The sequence below is a fragment of the Bos javanicus genome, chromosome 10 (assembly GCF_032452875.1).
Source record: "Bos javanicus breed banteng chromosome 10, ARS-OSU_banteng_1.0, whole genome shotgun sequence".
In the NCBI taxonomy this organism is placed as follows: domain Eukaryota; kingdom Metazoa; phylum Chordata; class Mammalia; order Artiodactyla; family Bovidae; genus Bos; species Bos javanicus.
In genome coordinates, this window is record NC_083877.1 from 76,467,929 (window position 1) to 76,483,828 (window position 15,900).

At 52.1% G+C, this 15,900-nt stretch overlaps 1 protein-coding gene across 1 annotated transcript in view; it reads right to left on the bottom strand.

Annotated features, from left to right (window-relative positions):
* The window catches only part of SPTB (spectrin beta, erythrocytic), a 130,566-nt gene that overhangs the window by 41,301 nt on the left and 73,365 nt on the right, over positions 1 to 15,900 (bottom strand). The window contains exons 3-14 of the mRNA XM_061429134.1: positions 12,795 to 12,946; positions 11,193 to 11,366; positions 10,201 to 10,292; positions 9,769 to 9,849; positions 9,333 to 9,448; positions 8,841 to 8,953; positions 7,661 to 7,848; positions 5,864 to 5,981; positions 4,623 to 4,781; positions 3,325 to 3,627; positions 2,160 to 2,310; positions 726 to 1,596 (exon numbers count right to left, since the gene is read on the bottom strand). Of these exons, the coding sequence (XP_061285118.1) occupies positions 726 to 1,596; positions 2,160 to 2,310; positions 3,325 to 3,627; positions 4,623 to 4,781; positions 5,864 to 5,981; positions 7,661 to 7,848; positions 8,841 to 8,953; positions 9,333 to 9,448; positions 9,769 to 9,849; positions 10,201 to 10,292; positions 11,193 to 11,366; positions 12,795 to 12,946 (2,518 nt within the window). The remainder of the gene's footprint in view (positions 1 to 725; positions 1,597 to 2,159; positions 2,311 to 3,324; positions 3,628 to 4,622; positions 4,782 to 5,863; positions 5,982 to 7,660; positions 7,849 to 8,840; positions 8,954 to 9,332; positions 9,449 to 9,768; positions 9,850 to 10,200; positions 10,293 to 11,192; positions 11,367 to 12,794; positions 12,947 to 15,900) is intronic.

The following is a 15,900-nucleotide window of genomic DNA, read 5'->3' on the forward strand; positions in this document are numbered from 1 at the left end:
TGCTGCTCATGAACACGGTTCCACTGCTTCCACCCGAAGGATACCTCCCCAGTCAGGTGCTCCGTCCCTGGGGAGGAGAAGGGCGCGCTGCTGAGGCTGTGGGCATCCTGTGTTATGAAAGCTGACCCCTCTGAGATAAGAGCCCAGGTCCATCCAGCATCAGCATGGGACCACCGGGACAGGATCAAGGAGTGGCCTCTTTCTCTCAGCTCCTTGGATTCTGTACTCAGGATGCTGGGGACAAGCCTTGCCATGCTGGAATGCTGATGGAACTCAAATACTGCAAATGAGAGTGGCCTTGGACTGACAGTTTACAAACTGGTCTCTGAGGCCCCTGAGGGTTCATGTGGTTTAGGGACTACCACCAAAAGACAGAGCTTATGGGCTCTAGCCTCTCACCTCCCCCTTAATCATGTCCCCTCCGCTTTCCTCTGTGTTACATATCAGGGGTTCCATATACAATTCATTTGAACAAAGGCTGTTGTCACTGAAAAGTCATTGAACACTTGGACTAGAAAGAGCCCCTTTGGGAAAGGCCCCGGGGGGGGTGGTGTGAAGTACCCAAAGCCACAGAGCCAGATGAGAACTCGTGACTCCTGGTGCCTGGCCTCTGGGACCAAGGGCATCCGATAGCTTCTCAGAGAGGGCCTTGCCGATCTGGAGGCTGTTTGGGGACTAGGAGTGCAGACTGTAGGGGGTGGTGAGAGGGGAGGGCCAGCTCTGACCTGTGCTGCACGACCTCCAGGTCCTCCAGCGTGTCCGGGATCTCCATCTGGGCCAGCCACTTCCCCTTCTCGCCCATCCACAGCTCACAGGCATCTGTCTCCCCAAACACCGTGTACAGGTCCAGGGCATCCTGCAGCCTCTGCTGCCGCATGTCCGCCTGGGCCACCACCTGCTGGTAGAGATCCCGGAGGGCCTGCAGCCGGTTGGTCACATCTGGGGAATCCTGGAACCCTTGGGGGAAGGCCTGCGCCTGCTGTTCCAGGTGCTCCATCACTCCGCGGCTCTCCTCCAGCTCCTCCAGAAAGTCCTTGTGCTTTTTCCCCAGGGCCCGTGTGGCCCCTTCATCGTGCCCCACGTCTTCCCCTGAGAGCAGCCGGTGGGCATCCTGTAGCCAGGCCTTCAGATCATCTGCATCACCCTGGAACTGGAAGAAGTTCTCAGTGTCCTGGAGGTTTTTCTTGCAAAAGGCAGCCAGGTCCTTCAGCTCGTTCCACTGGTCAGACACCTTCTTGATCCGGACCTCAATCCGCTCGTGCCCAAACTGCTTGCGTGCCACCATGCCCTCAGCCTCCCGGAAGATCTGGTCCAGGTGGGCATCCAGCCCGCGCAGCTCATCCTCAAAGGCTTTGTGCTTACGCTGCAGGATGAGCACGCTGGTCAGGTCCTTGCCATAGTCCAGGGAGGAGTAAATCTGCTCCTTCTCCTTGATCCAGCTCTCGGCCTCATCCATCTCCCAGAAGAACTTACAGAGCTGCTTGGACTGCTCCAGCTGGGCCTTGCGCCCAGCTGCCGTGTTGCTCAGCTCCTCGAAGCACTGTTCCAGGTGGCTGACACGATCCTGGATGACCTGGGGGTCACAAGGCTGGTACCCTGGATGGCATGGGAAGAGGAAGGACAAAGGGGACAAGGGCTTCATCATCTCTGGGCAAGCTTCAGATCTAGAACCACACCACCTAGAACCTGCCATCTCACTGGGGCTTTGGGACCGGATGCATGGGGTCTCAGGTGCTCAGAGGATAGGCTTTTAATTGGTTCTTAATAATGAGTTTCCACTAAAACTCCAGGAATAAGAGAGGTTAAAAGTTGGATCAGCTCTCAGTAGAAATGCAAAATGTGAAATTATTTTTAAAAAGACCCAGGCATTAATTTCTAGATGATTCTTCCGAGAGGCAGCAGGGGTCACCTAATTAAGACCTGAGCTAGCCAAAAGGATGAAAGACGAAGGATGCCTTCTTGGTGCTTACACACCTTTCTGATAATAGATGACTGAAGCAGTCGCCTACTCTCTGGAGAATTTTGCTCTCCCTCAAACTTCTTTCTGGTAGCACGTGTTGGTGAAAGAGGCAGAATTCTACAGCTAGATTTATCCACCCTGGGGTGCTGGAGTGCTGGGCCAGAGGCCTCAACAGAAAAACCTAAACCCGCAGCCTTACCTGGCCCCTCAGTGAACTGCAGGGTGGCTGTGGTGATGGCCTTCACTTTGTCCCCTTGGATGGCAATGTCAGCCTCCATCAGCTTGTGTTTCTGTAGCAAGTCCTCGACCTCCAACAAGTGTTTCCCAAACTCAGCAGACAAGAGGTGAGCCTGGCGAAGAGGACAGACAGGGCAGAGGGAGTAAGGAAAGGTGAAGAGACCCTCATGCTGGGAGAATAACCTTCCTAAGAGAGGGTCCGTGGCACTGGGGACCAGGATGTCAGATGCAGCTGGAAAATGCAGCTGCTCAATGGGAAAGAGGCTACAGAGCGGGAGTTCCCACTGGGGGTGCCCATCAGAATCATCCAGGGAGCATCTTTCAAGAGATCAAGTCCTATACTCAGTCTGCCCATGTGTGCCCCAGGGGTGGGACCTGGGTGTACATATTTTAAGAAAGTTCCACGGGGGACTTTCCTCATGGTCCAGAGGTTAAGACTTCACCTTTCGTGCAGGGGATATGGGTTTGTTCCCTGTCGGGGAGCTAAGATCCTACATGCCTCAGGGCCAAAAAAAACAGAACACTGCAACAAATTCAATAAAAATGGCCTATATCTTCAGGATGGGGAACACATGTACACCCATGGCTGATTCATGTGAATGTATGGCAAAAACCACCACAATATTGTAAAGTAATTAGCCTCCAATTAAAATTAAAAAAAAGAAAAAAAAAAGATATAAAAAAAGGCCTATATCAGAAAAATCTTAAAAAAAAAAAAAAAAAGGAAAGAAAGCCCCAGTCAGTCTGCTGTGAGTCTTCAGTTGAGAGCCACTGTGATAGCAGGAGAGGAGACTCAGACTTCCCCGTGGCCCTGGATGCCAAGGTCTGGATGCCAACTAGAGTCAGATCGTGATTACTCAGAGCCCGATTCTCCAGGCTCCTGAGGGAGGTCTGTCTCATCCAGGCCCTGCAGGCCGGCACCTGTGTAACTATGAACCCCAGATTTCTTGATCACCGGGGATACAGCAGACAGGAGCAGAGCGAGCCAAGCTGCTGAGAGACAGATGCCATCAGACACTCTGCTGCCTTAGATGCTCTGCTCTGACTCGGGCGTGGGGCTGGGAGGTGCCTAGGAAGCACAGCTCGCTGAAGCCCCAGGTGGAGGGGGTGGGGGTGCCCAGGCCCACCTTGATCCCGTCCATCCAGTCAATGCTGTGCAGCATGTCCTGGAAGAGCTTCTGCAGGTCCAGCGTCTTCTCCAGCCTCTGGCGCCGGGCCTGCAGCAGCTCCTGCAGGTAGTCCCACAGGCGCAGGATGTTGTCCTTGCGGGCCATGATGCGCTTCTGGTCATGGTAGTTCTCCCGCTCCAGCTCCTGGGCCAAGTCCTCCAGGGCCCGCACCCGCTCCTCATAGGCGGCCGTGTCTGTCTCGATGGCCTCGTGCTTCTTCTTGGCAGCCTCCACTGCTGCCAGGTCGTACCCGAAGTTATCCTGACCCCCAGGGAGAAAAACAGGCAGTTTGGTTAGGGTCCCCTTGGTTGGTCCCCAAGCACAGAGAAATGGCAGGTCTTTTAGGAGCAACTTCTGCAGGAGAAAGCCCTTCTGCCATCTTTTTCAGCCTACCTTATCAGAGACAAGTTCCAAAGACTAAATGTCTCACGAGAACCTTGGCAAAATGCTCGTGATTTTACTCACTGGGCCATCCATGTGATGACTATCACTAACAGAGCTCTTTCACACCTGCTGGCACTCACCACCCTGCCTGGAGAGGACCTGTTCTGGGCAGGAAGGGGCTTCTTACTGGAAACCCTGCAGCTGCACACAGAGGGCTTGCCCTATGCTCTCTGGGGCGCCTGCACACTCTACAGTTCTTTCAGAATGCTTGCTTCCCCCTTCTAGATGGAATTTAATTTGATGCCAAGATCCAGGTGGGAAGGGACAGATGCTCTCATGGAGAATCAGTCCTGGGGTCAGTTTTTAGCTAGTGAAATGTGACACAGTCCTCAAGGCCAGAGTCCAAGGGGTGTCTGACACTCACAAGGTGCACAGCTTCCATCGCATCCCCAGAGGACCCCTGAAATATCAACTTGAACTCTGGCTCTGGGTGATGCTCCTGGCTCATGGGGGATAACTTTTGGGGCCATTTTTGGATTGTGTGGCTCTTTCTTAAAATGAGACTTAATAGGGAATTCCCTGGAGGTCCAGTGGATAAGACTCCACGCTTCTAATGCAGGGGGCCCAGGTTCGATCCCTGGAGGGGAACTAAGATCCCACATGCTGCCACTAAGCCCGTGCACTGCAATGAAGACCCAGTGCAGCCAAAAAATAAATAATTAAAAAGTGAGACTTAGTCGATCTGGGAGAGTTCCTTTTCAGATATCAATCCCGACCCACCCAATCACAGGGAGCAGGGCTGAAAGGCCTGTGGAGAGGTTTGTCCCACTCTGCCCGCCCCACCGTCTGCAGCCCCACGTGCACCCCACTACCTGGGCCACGAGGCGCTGGTTTTCGTTGAGCCACGTCTCTCTCATGGCAGCTTTTCTGTCAAAGCGCCGGGCCAGCTGCTCCAGCTTCTCCTGCCGGATGAGCTCATCCCTCAGGGCCAGCTCCCGCCGGTACTCAGCTTCCTCCAGGCTTTCCCAGGCCTGCGCGGGGAGGGGCAGATGAGAGCTCTTGGGATTTGGGGGTCCCATCCCGACTCTTTCACCAGTACTGAGTGATTTGAGGAATCTAGACAGAACCCAGCCTTCAGGTTTTTCTGTTTAAGCCAACTGAAGATTCAGGGAGCACTGATCACGACCTCCCAGTCCCCTCTTCCCCTAAACTGGCCTTCCCGTAAGTCAGTGTTGGTTTCATATAGTGTTATTGCCTCTGTGGGTGCTCAGTAAATTCCTATTGAGTAAATGGCCACCACCATTCCACTGGAATTTCCAGGCAGTGGTAGGCCTCCAAATCTCCAAAGTGTCACAAGGCATTCACCTTCATTAAAAGTAGTCGATATTCCCTAAAAGCCCTCCAGGTTCTATAGAGAATAGGCTATAAACTGGACTCTGGGCATCTGAAGAGGGGACTGCACAGGTGGACAGTGGGTAGAGCCAGACCTCTCAGTGCCAGGCTTGGATAGTACCCTCAACAGCCAGCTGGTCATTATTGACAGCACAGAGAGTGGCTTGGCTTAACCCTGCCCAGGAACCATTCCCTATGCCCTCATTAGGAGAAGCTCAGTTAACCCACTGGCAAGCCTGCTGAATCCCCATTCTCATGGCATTTGAGCTGGAACTGTGTAGCCACTGCCTCTTTTTCTTTTTTCTTTTTTTGAAATTGAAGTATAGTTGACTCACAGTATTGTATTAGTTTCAGGGGTATAGCATAGTGATTCAATATTTTTATAGATTATACTCCATATAAAGTTATCATAAAATATGGGCTATATTCCTTATACTGTATATTAAATCCTTGTATCTTATTTATTTGATAGGTAGCAGTTTGTACCTCTTCATCCCTGTCTCCTATCTTGCCCCTCTCCCCACCTCTGAATGGAAGGATGGTGGGTAGAGTCTGACCTCTCAGGGCTAGGCTCAGACAGCTCCCTCAATAGCCAGCTGTGTCATTAACAACAGCACACAGAGAGTGGCTTGACTTAACCCTTTCCAGGGACCATTCCCTGTGCTTCTATTAGGAGTTGAATCAACCCACTAGCAACGTGAAATGGAAAACGCGGCTGTACCCGGTTGATGTCGGACACCAGTTTCCCATCGTGGGGCGTGTACACTTTCTGATTGTTGGCTCTCATCCGGGACTGGATGGTAAAAAGTAGGACTTCCAGATTCCCCTTCTCCTGAAACCTGTGGAAAAAACAGAGGTTGGGTGATGAGTGTTGAGACTCCCACAGCCAATGTTTCTTTCTTAAGTAAACATGGAACCCTGGCATCTTGGAGCGTGGATAGCAAAGCATATTTCTCTTTAAAAAGTAAAAAGAAACACAGCATTGTAAATCAACTATACTTCAGTAAAATTTTTTAAAAGTAAAAAAGGATAGAGGATCTATATGTTTTACCTGTTACAACATTAGTCTATCATACTCACCACCTGAGACCTAATAGGGGTTGAGTCTTTGCAACATAAATCAAAGAAAACACAACTACTGCAGTGTTTGCTTATCATTTGTTTCCATGGGGGAATGGCTAAGTGTTCTGGAAATTCCTGTAGGTATCAAGTGTTACCAATCAATACAAAGAAATTCTTCCCTGTTCTACAAATGCTAAAGGCTCCCCACTAGCTCTTTACTCAGTTTTTTATGGAGTGAGTCAATAAGCCTTTGAAGCAGCATTATCCATGTAAGAACATATTGCACAGAAAGCAACTTTCACCTGAGTACTAATGAGATGGCTGTCCTGACAACTGTCCAAAAGTCCAGATGCTTCTGAGGGGGGAGGAAAGGCTGGGCTTGGAGAGGATCTCAGGGGGAGGGGATGATGGCAGCTGGATGGATGTCTAGAACCCAATGTCCAGCTGAGCTCCAGGTAACTGAGTATTTTCCCATTTCTGCACGTGGCCAAGTATCTACCCACTTTTCCCTCATCCTTGTGGCAGTCGCAGATCAGCTGGTAAGCAAGGTTCCCAGGCAGCCAGAGGCCAGCCCATATACCTGCTGCTCATAGGCACGTCAAGGAGGCTGTGACCTCGAGCACTGTCTTATGCAGCCAAGAGCTACCACCCCTGTGTGCAGTGCCTGGTAGACTCACGGGAGGTATTACCTGGATTGCGTTTAGGACTTTAAACATGGTTAGTATCAGGCCAGAAATCAGATATTCATTTATAGTACATTTTAGACTCTGCGTCTGACCTTTCCCTGTTTGTGAGTCATGAATGAACGAGCAGGGGAGGAATAAAGCACAGGTACCACCAATGAGCTAGAAATCTGTTTCAGGGGAGCTGGACAAGCTGAGGGCAGGCGAGCTAGAATGCCGTGTATGTACGTGTGCGTGTGTGTGCACACGCGTGGCTGTATTTGCGTGTGCATATGTGCACGCAGGCCCTGCACACACTGCAGTGGAGCAGAGTCCCAAGAGGCAGGCTAAGTGCTCTGCTGATGGATGAGCAGTGACAGACGGGAGAGAAGAAGAAGGATGTGTTTGATGATCAAGGAGGCCGCACGTGGCGAGCTCTGGGGCTGCGGATGCAGAGGTCGTTACTAGAGAACAAACCCACAGCTCGGTGCGCAGGAAAGAGGAAGTCTCCAGCACAGGTTCTTTGAAGAGATTCTGAAGCCTGAGATTTCACTCCCGCTCCCCACTCAGGGATCTGGATCTGAGAAAGTACTTCCCTTGGCTGAGTCAGGGGTTACCCAATGCAGGCTGACAGCTTGGGAGCAGGGAGACAAGACAGGATGAAGCAGGTGACAGACAGGCAGCTCCCTGACATCCAAGACATGCCTCTCAGATCCCTTCTCCAGGCCCTCTCACCTTTGGGAGGTGGTTTCTCAGCAGTTGATGCCCACCCTCCCAGGTGCCCGGGCCCTTACTTGGGTGGCTTCTCGACGGTGCGGTAGGTGCTGAAGGCCTGCAGCTGCTGCTGGACACCGGCCAGGGAGTTGGCAAACTTGCGGCTGTTCAGGATGGTGATGGTCTGCTCGATCCAGGTGAGCAGGTCCGAGGCCAGCCCACTGTACTTCTCAATCATCTTCTCAGTCTCAATGGCGTGGTCGATTACCTAGGGAATCACCTTGTAACTCATTCTCATGAGAAGAGTGAGGACATCAGTGAAGATGCCAACGGGGACCACAGTTGAGGTGGTCCTCCTCCTCGCAAGCCCTAGAGTGTTTATGTTGGCTTTGTCCCCAGAGCCCAAGACCACTGCTGAACAGAGGGCTGGATAGGTGGTGCAGCAGGGACCCAGCTATGTTTGCGATCAGGAACAGCTCCCCGCCCTCTCTCACCCTGTAAAAGACTGGAAAGCCCACTGTCCCAGGACATCAGTCACCAGAGGAGCCAAAGTCCTGTTTATTTAAAAATGGGTATTAAGGATCGAGGTCATTGGAAATGACCCTGATGCTGGGAAAGATTGAGGGCATGAGGAGAAGGAGGCAACAGAGGATGAGATGGTTGGATGGCATCACTGACTCAATGGACAGGAGTTTGAGCAAGCTCCAGGAGATGGTGAGGGACAGAGGAGGCCTGGCATGCTGCAGTCCATGGGGTCGCAGAGTTGGGTATGACTGAGCAACTGAACAACAAAGATGGAAGGCTTCCAGGCACTGCCTTTGCTCAACACCAGTGCACAAAGATGAATGAGAAAAGGTTCCTACCCTGGAGGAGCTGAGGACCCAGCGTGAGGGTCTGTAGAATGGGGTGGCTCCCGGGTTGGCTATGGAAGCCTGAGAGATCTGACACCACAATAGACTAATAAGTAAAAGCCTGTTTTGTTCCTGAGGGAATGTTCATGAGACATAGGTCTGAAGGAGGAAGGTGGATTCAGATCTATGACCTTGTTGAGGACAGATCATCAACCTGCGCTGGAATTCAGCTTGGGAGCCATTAACGTGGCAATGCTTGGCTTCAGAGGAGGCTGGTGGGAGTGATGTGAGCCCTTTCCTATGGCTGGGGTCCAGACATAAAGCTCTTAGGAGAGAAAGGGAGTGTCTGTCAAGGCCTGCACATGGAGAGCAGGGAGCTGGGGTCCCTGGTTTCACAGCAGCTCCGTACCTTACCGACTCGCTTGCCCTCCACCGCCAGCACCTTCATCTTGGAAAAGTAGTGGTAAAATGCCACCACGTAGGTAATGATGGATTTCTCGTCAGGGTTTTCTGTAAAGACATCTGCAAGGGGAAAGTGTGGGCTCTCAGGACCAGTTAGAAGCTGGAAATGTCAGGCTCATGGGGTTCATCTCCCTGTGTCTCCAGCACGAAGTTCAACTACACGTACCGAGTGACAGGCAAGAGTGGAAGAGGAATGGGGCTGCGGTTTAAGCCAGAGGATGAAATCCATATTAGGACCACAAAGCAAGGAAGAAGGGAAAAGGAGGGCAAGACTACAATGGCTCCCAAGTGGGCAGGGGAGGCATTGGAGCCAGTCTGGAGCTGAAGAGCAGACGGAACAGGGCCCTGGTCTGGCCCCAGGCCCACATTGTGCCCCCGGCTTGCCCAACACCGCCACATGCCTCCAGGTGCCCTGCCCATCTGGTGGGTGCCAGCTCACCTTCAGGGTCAAGGAGCGGGATGATGCCCAGCTCACGCTCGGCCACTTCGAAGGCATGTTCCAGGTTGTGCCGGGCGTTGGAGTCCTTCAGCTTATCGAAGTTGATCAGGTCAGGCCTGGGGATGAAGCTAGACTGTTAGAGGGCAGGGGGCATGGTGTCCCCCACCAACAGGGCAAAGACCCTGGGCAGATGCAAGGAAGGGGCTGAACAGGAGGAGTGAGAAGAGGACATGGGATGGAGGAGGGAGCCGTGAGCACCAGCGTGTGGGGAAGGAGGATTTAAGGGAGGCAGGATGCTGAGGGTGAGAGGAGCAGGCACAGGGGGTTTAATGTTCCTGTGGAGCTTGGCTAGTAACCTACACGCTAAGTGCAAAGTATCCAAACCCCCTTCCCCGCATGGGATCCCCAGCTCCCGCAGCCCGCTCCCCCTTCTTACCGGTGCTTGTGGATCAGGGCGTTAAAGGCCAGGCCATCCTTCCAGCTGGAGGTGAAGTTGGTGACATTGACGTGGGGGTAGCTGCATCCAAAAGAAACATTAAGACCTAAGAAACAGATTCTTTTGAGGTCCCTACAAGTGTGTGAAGGAGAGGGGTGGACCTGACCCTTCTCGAACGGTCAACAAGACAGCGGCTGTTAAGCCCCACAGAGAGGCTCCCCCATCAGATGGGCCCAGAGACACTCACCCCCACAGACCCCACGGTCTGACCCAGGCAACTCTGGGATAGAATCCTACATTCCGGGCCTCTAAGAATCAGGTCGGGATAGACTTTGCATTGAATATGCCCAAGCTGCTATAGTTCTGGTAATATGTGGGTGGGGGGTGAAGAGGGTGGTGGGGACATGTTAGCGGCTGGTCCCCAGGGCATACCCTGCCGTCTTCATCTGACACCACAGGAGCAACGCGTCCTTGGCTGAGCGCGTCTCACGGCCTTCTTGAGTTTGGACAACGATGTCCTGAATCTGGGGGCACGGGAACAAGAGAGGGGAGACTGAGGTTTGCATCTGGCCCAGAGTTCTCCCTGGAAGAACCCCCTTCCTCTTTCCTCCTCTGGTTACCAGCCCTGCAGCCACACCACAGGCTGGGGCCTCAGGTCCCAGAGGCCTGCTACCCTGCTGTACTCCCCAGGTCAGAGGAGACGGCTCCAATCAGAAACTTGAAGGGGAGGCCAAGAATAAATGCACGTTGGCCTCATTCCTCCTCAGGAGGCACGACGCTGTGAGGGCCGTGGGATGGCATGACTGTTGGAAGGTGTCGCATTTGGATTAGTGGCTCCTCTTGCCTTTTCATCCTCCCTAGTTCTGCTGTTATTACCATTTCATCATACACACCCGCAGTGAGTGAGACTGGACCCCCGAGACCACTTACAGGAGATCCTCAGGATGGGAGTTGAGTGTTATTTTTCTTCTCCCGGCCCTTCCCTCCTCCAACTTGGGTTCTTTCTGCCCCAAACCAGCAGGTGGAAGACCCTGCTTTCCTTCCCCTGGGCTTCCTAAATTTCCTTACACAATGAGACCTGGACTTTCAGTGGGAAGAGAAAAGCTTCTGACTGGAAAACACAGCAGCAGATTTTCTGCACTGTCTTTGCAAATTTTGAATCAAACTATTTAGAAAACCAAAGAGTTACCCACGTGGGGGGACGGGGGCAAAAGCAGATCTGGCAAAAGCAGCCGGATCTGAGTCCAGCTCCCAGTTTCTAGCTTCTCTCTCAAAAGACCACGACACTGACTGGGCTGCTCGCGCTCAGCTTCAGCAAGTTGGTGATGCTCAGGATGGTCTCTCCTTCCTACAAGAGCTGTCGCTGGGGACACGCACGTGGGCACTCACACTCACTCACCGTCTTCTCAGGCCCGGGGACCCACCTGGAAGCGCAGGATGATGGTCCAGATGAGGCCGAGGACTAGGCGGTGGTTGCCGTCCACGATGTCGTGGGAGCCCATGTTCTCCAAGTGCACTCGCTGCTCCCTCAGGAACTGCAGGGCCTTGTCCACGTTCTCCAGGCAGTGGATGCGCATCTTCCCCTTCGTGGGCTTTGGCTGAGGGACGCCATTGCCCCCGTGGGCAGGGAAGAACCTCACGGTCACGCCTGGACCAGCGCCTGTCATCAGCATCCACCCCATGCCAAACTCCACCTCCCAGCTCACTCCTCGACAACGTTTCAACCCCACCACTTTCAGCAAAATTCAGGGGTTCCCTCCCTTGAGCACCCAGAGCTCTGCAAGTGGGCTGTACCAGTACTGTTCCTCGGTCTAAACAGAGCCTTGTGAGTGGTAATAGATGACATTCAGATAAGTAACACAACAGGGAGTTAACTGAGCATCTACTATGCGCCAGGCACACCTCTAGAACTATTTACTGCTGATTGGCAATAAGAGTGGCTTTCAGTTTGGCGATTAAAATAGGTCCATCCTGCCATCTGACCTCCTCCCTCCTCACCCTTGCATGGCCCCAACCGAAGCTCAAGGGACCACCATTGCTGAGTAATTGCATCATCTGAAGGGTTCTTAGTGGTAAGTCTCTCTAGTGGGCCTTCAGTGAAGGGTAAGAGGCATTCTTTAACTTCAGCCTGGAGTTGAAAAGGCAACAGAAGAATGTGGAATCTTTCATTCAAACCCCAAGGCTCTTAGCCTATGCCATCAGGTACAGGTATCATTTTACACGTGGGAGAAATGAGACAAAGAAGGTCCTGCCTGGTAGCTCCAAGGTCACAGTGGAAGTGACGGAACAAAACATGAGCCTTGACCTGGTTCTCCTGCAGAGGCAGCACTGCTGCTGGGTGAGTTACAACTGAGAGGGCCTGAAATAAATCTCCACTTGTAAGAGTGATGGACACACAGGAAAATATCTTCCACTCTTTCCTCCTGGTTCCACAAAGGATGCAAATTCTCCAGCTGGGTAATGGGATCTGTCTTAGCCTTTGCAAGGAGCCTGAGGGTAAGCTCACTGCAGGCCAAAGATAACCAGATCCCAAGAGAAGAAAGTCAAGGAGGTGGGAGTGGCCAGAAAAAAGCAAGAAATTCTGAGACACTTCAGCAAAATTAACTAAAGTTTTGATCGATATATTAGATGGAAAGTCATTGCATTTATGCTGAGACATACAGGTGGGGCTAGTGGTAAAGAATCTGCCTGCCAATCCAAGGGACACAAGAGATGTGGGTTTGATCCCTGGGTTGGGAAGATCCCCCGGAGAAGGAAATGGCAACCCACTCCAGTATTCTTGCCTGGGAAATTCCATGGACAGAGGAGCCTGGCGGGCTACAGTCTTTGGGCTGCAAAGAGGTGGACATGACTAAGTGACTAAGCACAGCACATGTTTAGATGAGTAAGTTCAGAGAACCAATCAGTCACATGGACACACTGCATCGTTACTATTGCAGGTTGTGAGAAGTGGAGAGGTCCCAGGCCGTGTCTTTCCTGCAGAGGGGACCCAGGACCAGCCACAGGGCCCAGGGGAGGGGCTTTACCAGCATCTCTCCGGAGAGCACCTCCAGCAGCTTGATGAGCATCCGCCCGTCCCGCAGGTCCTTGTAGAGGTCGGTGATGCGGCAGGACACGTGCACCAGGTGCGAGTTTGCCCATTTCGTGAAGGTCTTCTTCTGAACAACTTCCCGCTCATCTGGGTGGGGAGAAGAACCTTGGGTGAGGTGCCTGAGATTGGCAGAGTCCATTTGCCATGTGATACGGGGCCAGAGGGTTTTTCACCTTAACCCAGAATTGCCCCATCCCTGGCAGAGGAGGTGGGTATATTTATTCTATCCCATCTATCCTATTCCCCTCTGGGGAGCATTGGTGACCAGAGAGCAGCCTTCTGTTAACTTCCAGCACCATGGAATCAAGGCGCCCCGAACCTAGTCACCTGCTTGCCTGTGCCCATCAGAATGCTCTGTACCCCTGGGTCAGCGAGCTCAGATTTCAACGTCAGATTCACCTGTCCACTCACCCAACAAATACTCCCTCTGTCTAGAAGGCTTTCTCTCTGCCCCTCTGTCTCATCCCATCCCTTTCACCTAACTCCTAGTCATACTTTAAGAGTTAGCGGAAACAGTGCTTCTCCGGGAAGCTTTTGTGACCCCTAGGTTGGGTCTCACATGGTGTGCCCTGACCCCCTACATCTGCATTGCTCATTTCTCTCTCCTTGTACTTGGATTTGTTGAAAGTCTGTCTTTCCTGCAAGATTGCAGGCTCCTAGAGTCCAGCAAAGTTGTCTGTCTTGTGCATCTCTATATCCCCAAAGCCTGGAGCCTGGCACACAGTAGGTCTCCGGAGCTGTACTGTAGCTGGCTGTGTGGAGGGTTATCCAGCTCCTACACCAAGTCTCCTGATACATAAAAGCAAAACACACTGCCTGCCCTCAAGGAGCTGTTGGTACGTAGAGGAGAAGGAAGAACATGGAGACAATGAGACCACGTGGAAAATGCGATCCAGGTTGGGTGAAGGGTAGTTGGGGCTTGGGCTGGAGGCTGTGCACTAAGTTTTCTTTCTTGCCTCCAGAATGGCAGGCAGGATTTTCCATCTTCAGACCTTGGAAGCTGACACCCTTGGCCTGAATGAGCCTCAGTCCAAACCAGGCTGCTGGCCCAGGCTTTGCCAGTTCAGGTGGGCTACCTCTTAGTACTTCCGTTAAAATAGCTACTGTAAAATAAATGCTGGTATCTGTTTGGTTAGGGCTAGGAAGCTTGATTGAGATGCTGGAGAGAAGACAGGGACTGGGACTTCAAAAAGAATGGAGGACAGGGTAAAAGAGAGAGAGAAGAGGAGCAGAAAAGATAGAAACAAGGAGAGCAGTTTAGTGAACAGCCTGTGGCAAACTGCTTCTGGGCATTGTGGCTGAGGGTTCCAGGTGGGAGCTGACCTGGCAGTATGGCTGGGCCATGGAGGGTCCCTGGGGAGAGTGTGCTCAGGTTGGTTACAGTCAGGGCAGACTCCGAGCAGTCCAGCCAGGAGGGAATGTCAGCGCCGTGAAAGCAGGATAAATGTCGGCTCAACTGAGCCCAAACTGTGGAAGGGCTGGCTTCTTCAATTATTAAATATCTGACTTAACAACAAGAGGAGCCCAGCCAGCATGGCCTCGAGGGGATACTCCTGGCGGTTCCCGAGGCTCACAGCATCCAGTTCCTTCCCACTTCGTGGCTATTTTGGTGTTAGCAACTCAGACCCTTTATTCGCTTATTCATTCATTCAGCAATTGCTCACTGTACAGTCATTAGATGCCAGGCCCTGAGTGGAGGTGGGGCATTCAAGGACAGGAAAGAGTCCCCTCCTCGTTGCAGACAAACTTGATTATAAATATGATGAGTTCTGGAGTCATGTGTAAGGAATTCTCTGGAAGCCATCTAAATAAGACTTCTAAGAAGAGGAAAAATGCTACAACTGACTATACAAATCCACCATAACAAATATAAAATTAAAATGTGGCTTATTCATTCTGGGCCTCTGGGCAAAGTTCCAAGGGGAAAAAAACGCTTATTCTACTGGACCCTTCCCTGATTTCTAGGTTTGCTTCAGCAAAATGTAAGTAAACTTTTGATGATATATTGGAAGGAAAGCAATTGAATTTAAGCTGGAACATGTTTAGATTCAACAGAGCCAGCCTCAGCCCCATGCCACAATGCATTCCCTAGAGATCAGACCGGCTCCGTAAGAAGCTAACCTTTCTAGTCAGTTGTGGAGGGTTTGTCCAAGGGGCTGGAATTTTTGCCCTTTAGTAGGTAACTGTCTCAAAAAGTCAAAGTCCTTTCTTTCCTTCATCTTTTCTTGTCTTTAAAAATCTAAAGAGTTCATTATGTGGGTGCTGAGACCTGTTTACTTGTGCTCAGCAAAGTGTAAGGAAGAGCTTCTAACTGGGACGTGGAATTTGATTCTAGGCTGCCTGCCTGGTACATGGATCAGTACAGATGTAAATCACACTTAGAGCTCTCCAGTTCTCAACAAATGATGTGTATGAGGCCTCTAAATGCTGGAGCTGCAGGTTTAGAGCTCAGGCAGGTAGGCTCTTGGCTGCCTTTTACATGAAGGCTGGGGTGCAATTGCCTAGGACACCAGGCACCCTGAAACAGTCTGTAGTGTTGAGATGGGGGAAATATTCCAAGAGGCTCACGACTGTTAAGGAGAGGCAGGCCCCGAGGTGGGGATGATTTCCATCAGCTCATAGCCCTGGCCGCTTCTCATCAACATGCTTCACGCTCACTCCCATCAGGTGCTCAGCAAAGCTGTCTGAGTGCAGGAGAGGGAGGGGAGTGGTGCAGAGCAAGCTGGGCTGGGAACCCTGGGGTGCGGACAGACCAGGGAGACAGCCAAGCATTGGGACGGCTGTCCCCAGGGGACCTGGCCCATCCTGCAGGGAACCACTGTGGAAAAGAGGCCTCAGCAAGACCCTGCCGAGGGGCAACTACCAGCACAGCCTGACTTGAAACCACCAGAACCTCAGAAAATACTCGTCTCCACAACCATCAAGCTCAGGGCCTCTCCATTCCTGCCTGTTCCTCTCCCCTCCCTTCCTTGACTCTGGCCATCCTCCTCAGAAAATTCCCCTTCCTCTCTGATGAGCGAGCTAGAATCACTGTCTGGGTA